This window comes from Oncorhynchus mykiss, chromosome 16, assembly GCF_013265735.2.
Source record: "Oncorhynchus mykiss isolate Arlee chromosome 16, USDA_OmykA_1.1, whole genome shotgun sequence".
NCBI classification, from domain to species: domain Eukaryota; kingdom Metazoa; phylum Chordata; class Actinopteri; order Salmoniformes; family Salmonidae; genus Oncorhynchus; species Oncorhynchus mykiss.
In genome coordinates this window covers 1,391,427-1,406,524 of record NC_048580.1, presented here as the reverse complement: position 1 = coordinate 1,406,524, position 15,098 = coordinate 1,391,427, and the positions used below count along the sequence as shown (strand labels likewise).

The 15,098-nt window shown below is 43.2% G+C and overlaps 1 protein-coding gene across 6 annotated transcripts in view; it reads right to left on the bottom strand.

Annotated features, from left to right (window-relative positions):
* lyst (lysosomal trafficking regulator) overlaps positions 1-15,098 on the bottom strand; it is a 242,383-nt gene that overhangs the window by 83,872 nt on the left and 143,413 nt on the right. For 5 of the 6 annotated variants that reach the window (XM_036945914.1, XM_036945918.1, XM_036945916.1 and 2 more), the window contains 4 exons: positions 11,886-12,084; positions 11,125-11,256; positions 10,428-10,944; positions 10,058-10,210 (listed from right to left, as the gene is read on the bottom strand). In XM_036945914.1, the coding sequence (XP_036801809.1) occupies positions 10,058-10,210; positions 10,428-10,944; positions 11,125-11,256; positions 11,886-12,084 (1,001 nt within the window). The remainder of the gene's footprint in view (positions 1-10,057; positions 10,211-10,427; positions 10,945-11,124; positions 11,257-11,885; positions 12,085-15,098) is intronic. The other variant, XM_036945917.1, reaches the window with a different exon arrangement.

Below are 15,098 nucleotides of genomic sequence, written 5' to 3'. Positions count from 1 at the left end.
TGTATTAATAACACCAGTCCTCTGTGATAATATTAATAACACCAGTCCTCTGCAATAATATATTGATAACACCAGTCCTCTGTAATAATGTATTAATAACACCAGTCCTCTGTAATAATATATTAATAACACCAGTCCTCTGTACTGGACCTGCAATAATATTATCAGTCCTCTGTAATAATGTGTTAATAACACCAGTCCTCTGTAATAATGTATTAATAACACCAGTCCTCTAATATATTAATAACACCGGTCCTCTGTGATAATGTGTTAATAACACCAGTCCTCTGTAATAATATATTAATAACACCAGTCCTCTGTAATAATGTATTAATAACACCAGTCCTCTGTAATAATATATTAATAACACCAGTCCTCTGTAATAATGTATTAATAACACCAGTCCTCTGTAATAATATATTAATAACACCAGTCCTCTGTGATAATATATTAATAACACCAGTCCTCTGTGATAATGTGTTAATAACACCAGTCCTCTGTAATAATGTATTAATAACACCTGTCCTCTGTAATAATATATTAATAACACCAGTCCTCTGTGATAATGTGTTAATAACACCAGTCCTCTGTAATAATGTATTAATAACACCTGTCCTCTGTAATAATATATTAATAACACCATTCCTCTGTACTGGACCTGCAATAATATCATCAGTCCTCTGTAATAATGTATTAATAACACCAGTCCTCTGTAATAATGTATTAATAACACCAGTCCTCTGTAATAATGTATTAATAACACCAGTCCTCTGTAATAATATATTAATAACACCAGTCCTCTGTAATATATTAATAACACCAGTCCTCTGTGATAATATATTAATAACACCAGTCCTCTGTGATAATGTGTTAATAACACCAGTCCTCTGTAATAATGTATTAATAACACCTGTCCTCTGTAATAATATATTAATAACACCAGTCCTCTGTGATAATGTGTTAATAACACCAGTCCTCTGTAATAATGTATTAATAACACCTGTCCTCTGTAATAATATATTAATAACACCATTCCTCTGTACTGGACCTGCAATAATATCATCAGTCCTCTGTAATAATGTATTAATAACACCAGTCCTCTGTAATAATGTATTAATAACACCAGTCCTCTGTAATAATGTATTAATAACACCAGTCCTCTGTAATAATATATTAATAACACCAGTCCTCTGTACTGGACCTGCAATAATATCATCAGTCCTCTGTAATAATGTATTAATAACACCAGTCCTCTGTAATAATATATTAATAACACCAGTCCTCTGTACTGGACCTGCAATAATATAATCAGTCCTCTGTAATAATGTATTAATAACACCAGTCCTCTGTAATAATGTATTAATAACACCAGTCCTCTGTAATAATATATTAATAACACCAGTCCTCTGTACTGGACCTGCAATAATATCATCAGTCCTCTGTAATAATGTATTAACACCAGTCCTCTGTGATAATGTGTTAATAACACCAGTCCTCTGTAATAATGTATTAATAACACCAGTCCTCTGTAATAATATATTAATAACACCAGTCCTCTGTACTGGACCTGGAATAATATCATCAGTCCTCTGTAATAATGTATTAATAACACCAGTCCTCTGTAATAATATATTAATAACACCAGTCCTCTGTACTGGACCTGCAATAATATCATCAGTCCTCTGTAATATATTAATAACACCAGTCCTCTGTAATAATGTATTAATAACACAAGTCCTCTGTAATAATATATTAATAACACCAGTCCTCTGTAATAATGTATTAATAACACCAGTCCTCTAATAATATATTAATAACGCCAGTCCTCTGTAATAATGTATTAATAACACCAGTCCTCTGTAATAATGTATTAATAACACCTGTCCTCTGCAATAATATATTAATAACACCAGTCCTCTGTAATAACGTATTAATAACGCCAGTCCTCTGTAATAATATATGAATAACACCAGTCCTCTGTACTGGACCTGCAATGATATCAGTCCTCTGTAATAATATATTAATAACACCAGTCCTCTGTAATAATGTATTAATAACACCAGTCCTCTAATATATTAATAACACCAGTCCTCTGTAATAATGTATTAATAACACCAGCCCTCTGTGATAATGTATTAATAACACCAGTCCTCTGTAATAATGTATTAATAACACCTGTCCTCTGCAATAATATATTAATAACACCAGTCCTCTGTAATAATGTATTAATAACACCAGTCCTCTGTAATAATATATGAATTACACCAGTCCTCTGTACTGGACCTGCAATAATATCATCAGTCCTCTGTAATAATATATTAATAACACCAGTCCTCTGTAATAATGTATTAATAACACCAGTCCTCTGTAATAATGTTCTAATAACACCTGTCCTCTGTGGTAATGTATTAATAACACCAGTCCTCTGTAATAATGTATTAATAACACCAGTCCTCTGTAATAATTTATTAATAACACCAGTCCTCTGTAATAATGTATTAATAACACCATTCCTCTGTAATAATGTATTGATAACACCAGTCCTCTGTACTGGACCTGCAATAATATCATCAGTCCTCTGTAATATATTAATAACACCAGTCCTCTGTAATAATGTATTAATAACACCAGTCCTCTGTAATAATGTATTAATAACATAATTCCTCTGCAGTAATGTATTAATAACCAGTCCTCTATAATAATGTATTAATAACACCATTCCTCTGCAATAATATATGAATAACACCAGTCCTCTGTAATAATGTATTAATAACACCAGTCCTCTGTAATAATATATTAATAACACCAGTCCTCTGTAATAATGTATTAACACCAGTCCTCTGTAATAATGTATTAACACCAGTCCTCTGTAATAATGTATTAACACCAGTCCTCTGTAATAATGTATTAATAACACCAGTTCTCTGTAATAATGCATTAATAACAAACAGGGTACAGAGTCAGTGTGGAGGCTATATACAGGGGGTTACGGTACAGGGTGACAGGGTGTTACGGTACAGAGTCAATGTGGAGGCTATATACAGGAAGTACCGGTACAGAGTCAATGTGGAGGCTATATACAGGGGGTACCGGAATAGAATCAATGTTTGGGGGCACAGGTTAGTCAAGGTAATTGAGGAAATATGTAAACTCAGCAAAAAAATAAATGTCCCAATGTCTTTCAAATATAATTCATACAAATCCAAATAACTTCACAGATCTTCATTGTAAAGGGTTTTAACACTGTTTCCCATGCTTGTTCAACGGACCATAAACAATTAATGAACATGCACCTGTGGAACGGTCATTAAGACACTAACAGCTTACAGACGGTAGGCAATTAAGGTCACAGTTATGAAAACTTAGGACACTAAAGAGGCCTTTCTACTGACTCTGAAAAACAACAAAAGAAAGATGCCCAAGGTCCCTACTCATCTGGGTGAACGTGCCTTAGGGAAGCTGCAAGGAGGTATGAGGACTGCAGATGTGGCCAGGGCAATATATTGCAATGTTTGTACTGTGAGACGCCTAAGACAGCGTTACAGGGAGACAGGACGGACAGCTGATCGTCCTCTCAGTGGCAAACCACGTGTAACAACACCTGCACAGGATTGGTACATCCGAACATCACCTGTGGGACAGGTACAGGATGGCAACAACAACGGCCAGAGTTACACCAGGAACGCACAATCCCTCCATCAGTGCCCAGACTGTCCGCAATAGGCTGCTAGAGGCTGGACTGAGGTCATGTAGTTCTGTTGTAAGGCACGTCCTCACCAGACATCACCGGCAACAACGTCACCTATGGGCACAAACCCACCATTGCTGGACCAGACAGGACTGGCAAAAAGTGCTCTTCACTGACGAGTTGCAGTTTTGTCTCACCAGGGGTGCTGGTCTGATTCGCAATTATCGTCCAAGGAATGAGCGTTACACCGAGGTCTGTACTCTGGAACGGGATCGATTTGGAGGTGTGTCACAGCATCATCGGACTAAGCTTGTCATTGCAGCCAATCTCAAAGCTGTGCGTTACAGGGAAGACATCCTCCTCCCTCATGTGGTACCCTTCCTGCAGGCTCATCCTGACATGACCCTCCAGCATGACAATGCCACCAGCCATACTGCTCGTCCTGTGTGTGATTTCCTGCAAGACAGGAATGTCAGTGTCCTGCCATGGCAAGCGCAGAGCCCGGATCTCAAACCCATTGAGCACGTCTGGGACCTGTTGGATCGGAGTTTGAGGGCTAGAGCCATTCCCCCCCAGAAATGTCCAGGAACTTGCAGGTGCCTTGGTGGAAGAGTAGGTAGGGTAACATCTCACAGCAAGAACGGGCAAATCTGGTGCAGTCCATGAGGAAGAGATGCACTGCAGTACTTAATGCAGCTGGTGGCCACACCAGATACTGACTGTTACTTTTGATTTTGACCCCCCCCCCCCCCCCCACCTTTGTTCAGGGACACATTATTCCATTTCTGTTAGTCACATGTCTGTGGAACTTGTTCAGTTTGTGTCTCAGTTGTTGAATCTTGTCATGTTCATACAAATATTTACACGTTAAGTTTGACGAAAATAAACGCAGTTGACAGTTTGAGGACGTTTCTTTTTTTGCTGAGTTTACATGTAGGTGGTGGTAAAGTGACTATGCATAGATAAATAATACAAATGGGGGGGGTAAATGCATACAGTCTGGGTAGCCATTTCATTAGCTGTTCAGGAGTTTTATGGCTTTGGGGTAGAAACTGTGAAGAAGCCTCTTGGACCTAGACTTGGTGCTCTGGTACCGCTTGCCGTGCGGTAGCAGAGAGAACAGTCTATGACTTGGGTGTTTCAAGTAGACCACCACAGTCCTTGTGACCAAGAACACTAAGGTAACCCGTCTATGTGTACTACCGACCCCTAGCACTCACGTCTGTAGCCATGGAGTGCTTTGAAAGGCTGGTCATGGCTCACATCAACACCCAGGAAGAGTAGCTGCTGCCTTAGCAGGAACTAATGGGGATCCATAATAAACCCCAGGAAGAGTAGCTGCTGCCTTGACAGGAACTAATGGGGATCCATAATAAACCCCAGGAAGAGTAGCTGCTGTCTTGAAAGGAACTAATGGGGATCCATAATAAACCCCGGGAAGAGTAGCTGCTGCCTTGGCAGAAACTAATGGGGATCCATAATAAACTCCAGGAAGAGTAGCTGCTGCCTTGGCAGGAACTAATGGGGATCCATAATAAACCCCAGGAAGAGTAGCTGCTACCTTGGCAGGAACTAATGGGGATCCATAATAAACCCCAGGAAGAGTAGCTGCTGCCTTGGCAGGAACTAATGGGGATCCATAATAAACTCCAGGAAGAGTAGCTGCTGCCTTGGCAGGAACTAATGGGGATCCATAATAAACTCCAGGAAGAGTAGCTGCTGCCTTGGCAGGAACTAATGGGGATCCATAATAAACCCCAGGAAGAGTAGCTGCTACCTTAGCAGGAACTAATGGGGATCCATAATAAACCCCAGGAAGAGTAGCTGCTGCCTTGGCAGGAACTAAATGGGGATCCATAATAAACCCTAGGAAGAGTAGCTACTGCCTTGGCAGGAACTAATGGGGATCCATAATAAACCCCAGGAAGAGTAACTGCTGCCTTGGCAGGAACTAATGGGGATCCATAATAAACCCCAGGAAGAGTAACTGCTGCCTTGGCAGGAACTAATGGGGATCCATAATAAACCCCAGGAAGAGTAGCTGCTGCCTTGGCAGGAACTAATGGGGATCCATAATAAACCCCAGGAAGAGTAGCTGCTGCCTTGGCAGAACTAATGGGGATCCATAATAAACCCCAGGAAGAGTAGCTGCTGCCTTGGCAGGACCTAATGGGGATCCATAATAAACCCCAGGGAGAGTAGCTGCTGCCTTGGCAGGAACTAATGGGGATCCATAATAAACCCCAGGAAGAGTAGCTGCTGCCTTGGCAGGAACTAATGGGGTTCCATAATAAACCCCAGGAAGAGCAGCTGCTGCCTTGGCAGGAACTAATGGGGATCCATAATAAACCCCAGGAAGAGTAGCTGCTGCCTTGGCAGGAACTAATGGGGACCCATAATAAACCCCAGGAAGAGTAACTGCTGCCTTGGCAGGAACTAATGGGGATCCATAATAAACCCCAGGAAGAGTAGCTGCTGCCTTGGCAGGAACTAATGGGGATCCATAATAAACCCAAGGAAGAGTAACTGCTGCCTTGGCAGGAACTAATGGGGATCCATAATAAACCCCAGGAAGAGTAGCTGCTGTCTTGGCAGGAACTAATGGGGATCCATAATAAACCCAAGGAAGAGTAACTGCTGCCTTGGCAGGAACTAATGGGGATCCATAATAAACCCCAGGAAGAGTAGCTGCTGTCTTGGCAGGAACTAATGGGGATCCATAATAAACCCCAGGAAGAGTAACTGCTGCCTTGGCAGGAACTAATGGGGATCCATAATAAACCCCAGGAAGAGTAGCTGCTGCCTTGGCAGGAACTAATGGGGATCCATAATAAACCCCAGGAAGAGTAACTGCTGCCTTGGCAGGAACTAATGGGGATCCATAATAAACCCCAGGAAGAGTAACTGCTGCCTTAGCAGGAACTAATGGGATCCATAATAAACCCCAGGAAGAGTAACTGCTGCCTTAGCAGGAACTAATGGGGATCCATAATAAACCCCAGGAAGAGTAACTGCTGCCTTGGCAGGAACTAATGGGGATCCATAATAAACCCCAGGAAGAGTAACTGCTGCCTTAGCAGGAACTAATGGGATCCATAATAAACCCCAGGAAGAGTAACTGCTGCCTTAGCAGGAACTAATGGGATCCATAATAAACCCCAGGAAGAGTAGCTGCTGCCTTGGCAGGAACTAATGGGGTTCCATAATAAACCCCAGGAAGAGTAACTGCTGCCTTGGCAGGAACTAATGGGGACCCATAATAAACCCCAGGAAGAGTAACTGCTGCCTTGGCAGGAACTAATGGGGACCCATAATAAACCCCAGGAAGAGTAACTGCTGCCTTGGCAGGAACTAATGGGGATCCATAATAAACCCCAGGAAGAGTAGCTGCTGCCTTGGCAGGAACTAATGGGGATCCATAATAAACCCAAGGAAGAGTAACTGCTGCCTTGGCAGGAACTAATGGGGATCCATAATAAACCCCAGGAAGAGTAGCTGCTGTCTTGGCAGGAACTAATGGGGATCCATAATAAACCCAAGGAAGAGTAACTGCTGCCTTGGCAGGAACTAATGGGGATCCATAATAAACCCCAGGAAGAGTAGCTGCTGTCTTGGCAGGAACTAATGGGGATCCATAATAAACCCCAGGAAGAGTAACTGCTGCCTTGGCAGGAACTAATGGGGATCCATAATAAACCCCAGGAAGAGTAGCTGCTGCCTTGGCAGGAACTAATGGGGATCCATAATAAACCCCAGGAAGAGTAACTGCTGCCTTGGCAGGAACTAATGGGGATCCATAATAAACCCCAGGAAGAGTAACTGCTGCCTTGGCAGGAACTAATGGGATCCATAATAAACCCCAGGAAGAGTAACTGCTGCCTTAGCAGGAACTAATGGGGATACATAATAAATACAATCAGAGACTAAACATTAAGTTTAATCACAGATATCTTTTTCCTTTCTGAATGACGTTACGGTTCCAGACACACAGAACAAACACAGCCAGCGATAAGAGGGGTATTATACCTGGGTGATGGCTATTGTCCTAGGAAGGAGGACAGGTGCTCTCTCTATTGATAGGGAGAGGTGTTTTCCTGCTGTGTTAACAGGACAGGTGTTATCTGTGTGATCAGTCCACAGAGCTCTGCTCAGTCAACATAACAAGGCTTCATAAACAGAGACAAGTCTACTATTCTCAATAACAGGCACAAACAGACAACCCAGAACAGATAACGTTTGAAACACAGCCTCATACAACCCACAATATCATATCCTTTCATACGAGGTCTGTAGATGAAAGCAAAGAGACACTGGCTAGGTCGGGTTCTCTCCTACGCACACAGATGATGACTGAACAGAGACAGAGGAGAGAGAGGGCGAAAGAGAGAGACCGAGACATTGAGAGAATTAAGAGCGAGAAAGAGTGAGAAGAGAGGATGTGGATGACTAATTAGCTGATCCACTTCGTTACAGGGAGAGAGTATTATTGGACTTCATCAAAGACAGCTTGATGATACTCAACTGAGCTAGAGAGATGAGACGGAAATATAGATTAAGTGGAGGGAGTGAGGGTGGTTCTGTCAATTCAACAGAAAGTCATCTTCACCTTGGTAGTTACAGGGACAGGACGCTTCCCAATGTGGAACCCTGTTCCTTATATAGAGCCCTGTGGGTCCTGGTCAACAGTAGTCCACTATATATAGAGCCCTGTGGGTCCTGGTCAACAGTAGTCCACTATATAGAGCCCTATGGGTCCTGGTCAACAGTAGTCTTCCCTAAGGGTCCTGGTCAACAGTAGTCCACTATATAGAGCCCTAAGGGTCCTGGTCAACAGTAGTCCACTATATAGAGTCCTATGGGTCCTGGTCAACAGTAGTACACTATATAGAGCTCTATTGGTCCTGGTCAACAGTAGTCCACTATATAGAGCCCTATGGGTCCTGGTCAACAGTAGTCCACTATATAGAGCCCTATAGGTCCTGGTCAACAGTAGTCCACTATATAGAGCCCCAAGGGTCCTGGTCAACAGTAGTCCACTATATATAGAGCCCTATGGGTCCTGGTCAACAGTAGTCCACTATATATAGAGCCCTAAGGGTCCTGGTCAACAGTAGTCCACTATATATAGAGCCCTATGGGTCCTGGTCAACAGTAGCCCACTATATATAGAGCCCTAAGGGTCCTGGTCAACAGTAGTCCACTATATATAGAGCCCTAAGGGTCCTGGTCAACAGTAGTCCACTATATATAGAGCCCTAAGGGTCCTGGTCAACAGTAGTCCACTATATATAGAGCCCTATGGGTCCTGGTCAACAGTAGCCCACTATATATAGAGCCCTAAGGGTCCTGGTCAACAGTAGTCCACTATATATAGAGCCCTAAGGGTCCTGGTCAACAGTAGTCCACTATATATAGAGCCCTATGGGTCCTGGTCAACAGTAGTCCACTATATATAGAGCCCTAAGGGTCCTGGTCAACAGTAGTCTGTAATGGAGCATGAGATCTAACAGGGTAGTCTGTATAGGAGCATGAGATCTAACAGGGTAGTCTGTATAGGAGCATGAGATCTAACAGGGTAGCCTGTATAGGAGCATGAGATCTAACAGGTGTAGTAGTGGGTAGTCTGTATAGGAGCATGAGATCTAACAGGGTAGTCTGTACAGGAGCATTAGATCTAACAGGGTAGTCTGTATAGGAGCATGAGATCTAACAGGGTAGTCTGTATAGGAGCATGAGATCTAACAGGGTAGTCTGTATAGGAGCATGAGATCTAACAGGGTAGTCTGTATAGGAGCATGAGATCTAACAGGGTAGTCTGTACAGGAGCATGAGATCTAACAGGGTAGTCTGTATAGGAGCATGAGATCTAACAGGGTAGTCTGTATAGGAGCATGACATCTAACAGGGTAGTCTGTATAGGAGCATGAGATCTAACAGGGTAGTCTGTATAGGAGCATGAGATCTAACAGGTGTAGTAGTGGGTAGTCTGTATAGGAGCATGAGATCTAACAGGTGTAGTCTGTATAGGAGCATGAGATCTAACAGGGAAGTCTGTATAGGAGCATGAGATCTAACAGGGTAGTCTGTATAGGAGCATGAGATCTAACAGGTGTAGTAGTGGGTAGTCTGTATAGGAGCATGAGATCTAACAGGTGTAGTCTGTATAGGAGCATGAGATCTTACAGGGAAGTCTGTATAGGAGCATGAGATCTAACAGGGTAGTCTGTATAGGAGCATGAGGGTAGTACAGGGTAACAGGGTAGTCTGCAGGGTAGTCTGCATGAGATCTAACAGGTGTAGTTGGTAGTCTGTACAGGAGCATGAGATCTAACAGGTGTAGTGGGTGTGTTATTCTATAGAGTCGTGTACCTGTCGTTACTAGAGTCTTTGCTGTAGGCCCTCTCGTATCCAGGTGAGTATGAGTAGCTCTCCCAGTCTTCTGGTAGTGTCCCACGGTCGGCCACGCTGGGCCAGCGACCCAGGGCTAGGTTCCCATTCTGGGCAGGGAAGGCCAGGCCCAGGCTGGAGGAATAAATGAAGGAATAAATTGTATTAGACACATTTTAAAAGGTAGAGTCAGCGACGTACAAAGTAAACAGCATTATCAGTTTGATTTCAGCGACTATTCTGAGAGGTGAAGAACGAGGCTAAACCTGTCCTCTGATTTGGTTCCTATGGGCCCTGGTCAAAAGCACTTTATAAGGAAAAGGTGCCCTTTGGAAGCAAAATATCCAGTCACCTGGCCAGGTTAGAGGAGCTCCTCTGAAACGATGTGATCCCCTTCAGACTGTCCGGCCTCTGTGGCACCTCATCGCTCGCCCAATCGAAACGGTCCTCAGATTCAGCACCGCCCACACTGCCCTCAACCAGACTATCCACCTCCCCCCTCTCCTCCATCCGCTCCTCCCCATCTACCTCCACCTCCTCGATACTGATGGACGGGGTATGTGGTGCCTCTCCTCCCTCTCGGGAGTCGCAGATGGTTTTCGCCGACTCACAGCTAGACAGGAGCTGCTCCTCCCCCACCCCTCCTCCTCCTCTCTTTAGAGTCTCTGTGCTTCCCAAAGTCACCCCCTCTCCTTCCTGGCCCTCCCTGGGGCTCCCAGCCCCTCCATGGCCCAGACAGGGCCTGAGCAACGGGGAGGAGTTGGGCGAGGGGGTCAGGTTGGCGGGCAGGAGGGACAGAGACTGGTCGTCTCCTCCGTGTTCAGGTGACGGAGGCTGAAGGTGGATGGTACCTTCAGAGGGAAACAGACCTAAATATAAATCTCATGCCGTTCCCAACATGTTTAACAGAAAAGGGGAAAGGTCTTGGGCAGAACAAAGTGCGGATGTGTATTTGCTTCCTGGAAGGATATTAGCATACAGGTGTTCTGCACCAATGGAAAGCGAGAAACATGTCACTGCATGAAGACAAACATAATGATTCTAGGTACCTTCAGGAAGTGGGTCCTCAGTGAAGACGGCCGTGGAGAGAGAGACCACTGAGCTACCAGCTGACTTCCATCCACTGTTGATATTTCTCATATACATTATGGACTGGACTTTCTCCTGGTACAGATTACCATCTACAGGACAACAGACAACATTATATATATATATATACACACTGGTACAGATTACCATCTACAGGACAACAGACAACATTATATATATATATATATACACACACTGGTACAGATTACCATCTACAGGACAACAGACAACATTATATATATATATATACACACACTGGTACAGATTACCATCTATAGGACATCTGGAGACAACAGACACAACACTGTCTAACATCTGGAGACAACAGACACAATACTGTCTAACATCTGGAGACAACAGACACAACACTGTCTAACATCTGGAGACAACAGACACAACACTGTCTAACATCTGGAGACAACAGACACAACACTGTCTAACATCTGGAGACAACAGACACAACACTGTCTAACATCTGGAGACAACAGACACAATACTGTCTAACATCTGGAGACAACAGACACAACACTGTCTAACATCTGGAGACAACAGACACAACACTGTCTAACATCTGGAGACAACAGACACAACACTGTCTAACATCTGGAGACAACAGACACAATACTGTCTAACATCTGGAGACAACAGACACAATACTGTCTAACATCTGGAGACAACAGACACAACACTGTCTAACAGGAAGTGTGTGTAAAAACCCCACCTATGTGTAGTGAGAAGTAGAAGCTTGTAGGCGTATGACAGACGTAGGTGTTAGTGGGCGGGTGCACGGCGAGGAGGAAGTTGTAGACCAATCGGAGGAGGTCTAGGTCCGGAGGTGAACCCAACACTTCCTGGATGATCTTAACGAAAGACAGACACACTTCCTGTGGGATGGAGGTCAGGTGCTCGTCCCGATGCTCCTGGAGGACAAACACAGAGGATAAGGAAGTCTGATAGTTAACGTGTTAGAAAAGGCCAGAGGAACATGCAGTCGTTTAATTACATCGACTTAAATCCAGAGCCACTACAGTAGTGAGTCATTTAGCAGACTCTCTTATCCAGAGCCACTACAGTAGTGAGTCATTTAGCAGACTCTCTGATCCAGAGCCACTACAGTAGTGAGTCATTTATCAGACTCTCTGATCCACTACAGTAGTGAGTCATTTAGCAGACTCTCTGATCCACTACAGTAGTGAGTCATTTATCAGACTCTCTGATCCACTACAGTAGTGAGTCATTTAGCAGACTCTCTGATCCACTACAGTAGTGAGTCATTTATCAGACTCTCTGATCCAATTCACTAGAGTGAGTCATTTATCAGACTCTCTGATCCACTACAGTAGTGAGTCATTTATCAGACTCTCTGATCCACTACAGTAGTGAGTCATTTAGCAGACTCTCTGATCCACTACAGTAGTGAGTCATTTATCAGACTCTCTGATCCACTACAGTAGTGAGTCATTTATCAGACTCTCTGATCCACTACAGTAGTGAGTCATTTAGCAGACTCTCTGATCCACTACAGTAGTGAGTCATTTATCAGACTCTCTGATCCACTACAGTAGTGAGTCATTTAGCAGACTCTCTGATCCACTACAGTAGTGAGTCATTTAGCAGACTCTCTGATCCACTACAGTAGTGAGTCATTTATCAGACTCTCTGATCCACTACAGTAGTGAGTCATTTAGCAGACTCTCTGATCCACTACAGTAGTGAGTCATTTAGCAGACTCTCTTATCCAGAGAGACTTACAGTAGTGAGTCATTTAGCACTCTCTGATCCAGAGCCACTACAGTAGTGAGTCATTTAACAGACTCTCTGATCCAATTCACTAGAGTGAGTCATTTATCAGACTCTCTGATCCAATTCACTAGAGTGAGTCATTTATCAGACTCTCTGATCCAATTCACTAGAGTGAGTCATTTATCAGACTCTCTGATCCAATTCACTAGAGTGAGTCATTTATCAGACTCTCTGATCCAATTCACTAGAGTGAGTCATTTATCAGACTCTCTGATCCAATTCACTAGAGTGAGTCATTTAGCAGACTCTCTGATCCAGAGCCACTACAGTAGTGAGTCATTTATCAGACTCTCTGATCCACTACAGTAGTGAGTCATTTATCAGACTCTCTGATCCACTACAGTAGTGAGTCATTTATCAGACTCTCTGATCCAATTCACTAGAGTGAGTCATTTATCAGACTCTCTGATCCACTACAGTAGTGAGTCATTTAGCAGACTCTCTGATCCAGAGCCACTACAGTAGTGAGTCATTTAGCAGACTCTCTGATCCAGAGCCACTACAGTAGTGAGTCATTTATCAGACTCTCTGATCCAATTCACTAGAGTGAGTCATTTATCAGACTCTCTGATCCACTACAGTAGTGAGTCATTTATCAGACTCTCTGATCCACTACAGTAGTGAGTCATTTAGCAGACTCTCTGATCCACTACAGTAGTGAGTCATTTATCAGACTCTCTGATCCACTACAGTAGTGAGTCATTTATCAGACTCTCTGATCCACTACAGTAGTGAGTCATTTAGCAGACTCTCTGATCCACTACAGTAGTGAGTCATTTATCAGACTCTCTGATCCACTACAGTAGTGAGTCATTTAGCAGACTCTCTGATCCACTACAGTAGTGAGTCATTTAGCAGACTCTCTGATCCACTACAGTAGTGAGTCATTTATCAGACTCTCTGATCCACTACAGTAGTGAGTCATTTATCAGACTCTCTGATCCACTACAGTAGTGAGTCATTTAGCAGACTCTCTTATCCAGAGAGACTTACAGTAGTGAGTCATTTAGCACTCTCTGATCCAGAGCCACTACAGTAGTGAGTCATTTAACAGACTCTCTGATCCAATTCACTAGAGTGAGTCATTTATCAGACTCTCTGATCCAATTCACTAGAGTGAGTCATTTATCAGACTCTCTGATCCAATTCACTAGAGTGAGTCATTTATCAGACTCTCTGATCCAATTCACTAGAGTGAGTCATTTATCAGACTCTCTGATCCAATTCACTAGAGTGAGTCATTTATCAGACTCTCTGATCCAATTCACTAGAGTGAGTCATTTAGCAGACTCTCTGATCCAGAGCCACTACAGTAGTGAGTCATTTATCAGACTCTCTGATCCACTACAGTAGTGAGTCATTTATCAGACTCTCTGATCCACTACAGTAGTGAGTCATTTATCAGACTCTCTGATCCAATTCACTAGAGTGAGTCATTTATCAGACTCTCTGATCCACTACAGTAGTGAGTCATTTAGCAGACTCTCTGATCCAGAGCCACTACAGTAGTGAGTCATTTAGCAGACTCTCTGATCCACTACAGTAGTGAGTCATTTATCAGACTCTCTGATCCACTACAGTAGTGAGTCATTTAGCAGACTCTCTGATCCACTACAGTAGTGAGTCATTTAGCAGACTCTCTGATCCACTACAGTAGTGAGTCATTTATCAGACTCTCTGATCCACTACAGTAGTGAGTCATTTATCAGACTCTCTGATCCACTACAGTAGTGAGTCATTTAGCAGACTCTCTTATCCAGAGAGACTTACAGTAGTGAGTCATTTAGCACTCTCTGATCCAGAGCCACTACAGTAGTGAGTCATTTAACAGACTCTCTGATCCAATTCACTAGAGTGAGTCATTTATCAGACTCTCTGATCCAATTCACTAGAGTGAGTCATTTATCAGACTCTCTGATCCAATTCACTAGAGTGAGTCATTTATCAGACTCTCTGATCCAGAGCCACTACAGTAGTGAGTCATTTATCAGACTCTCTGATCCACTACAGTAGTGAGTCATTTATCAGACTCTCTGATCCAATTCACTAGAGTGAGTCATTTATCAGACTCTCTGATCCACTACAGTAGTGAGTCATTTAGCAGACTCTCTGATCCAGAGCCACTACAGTA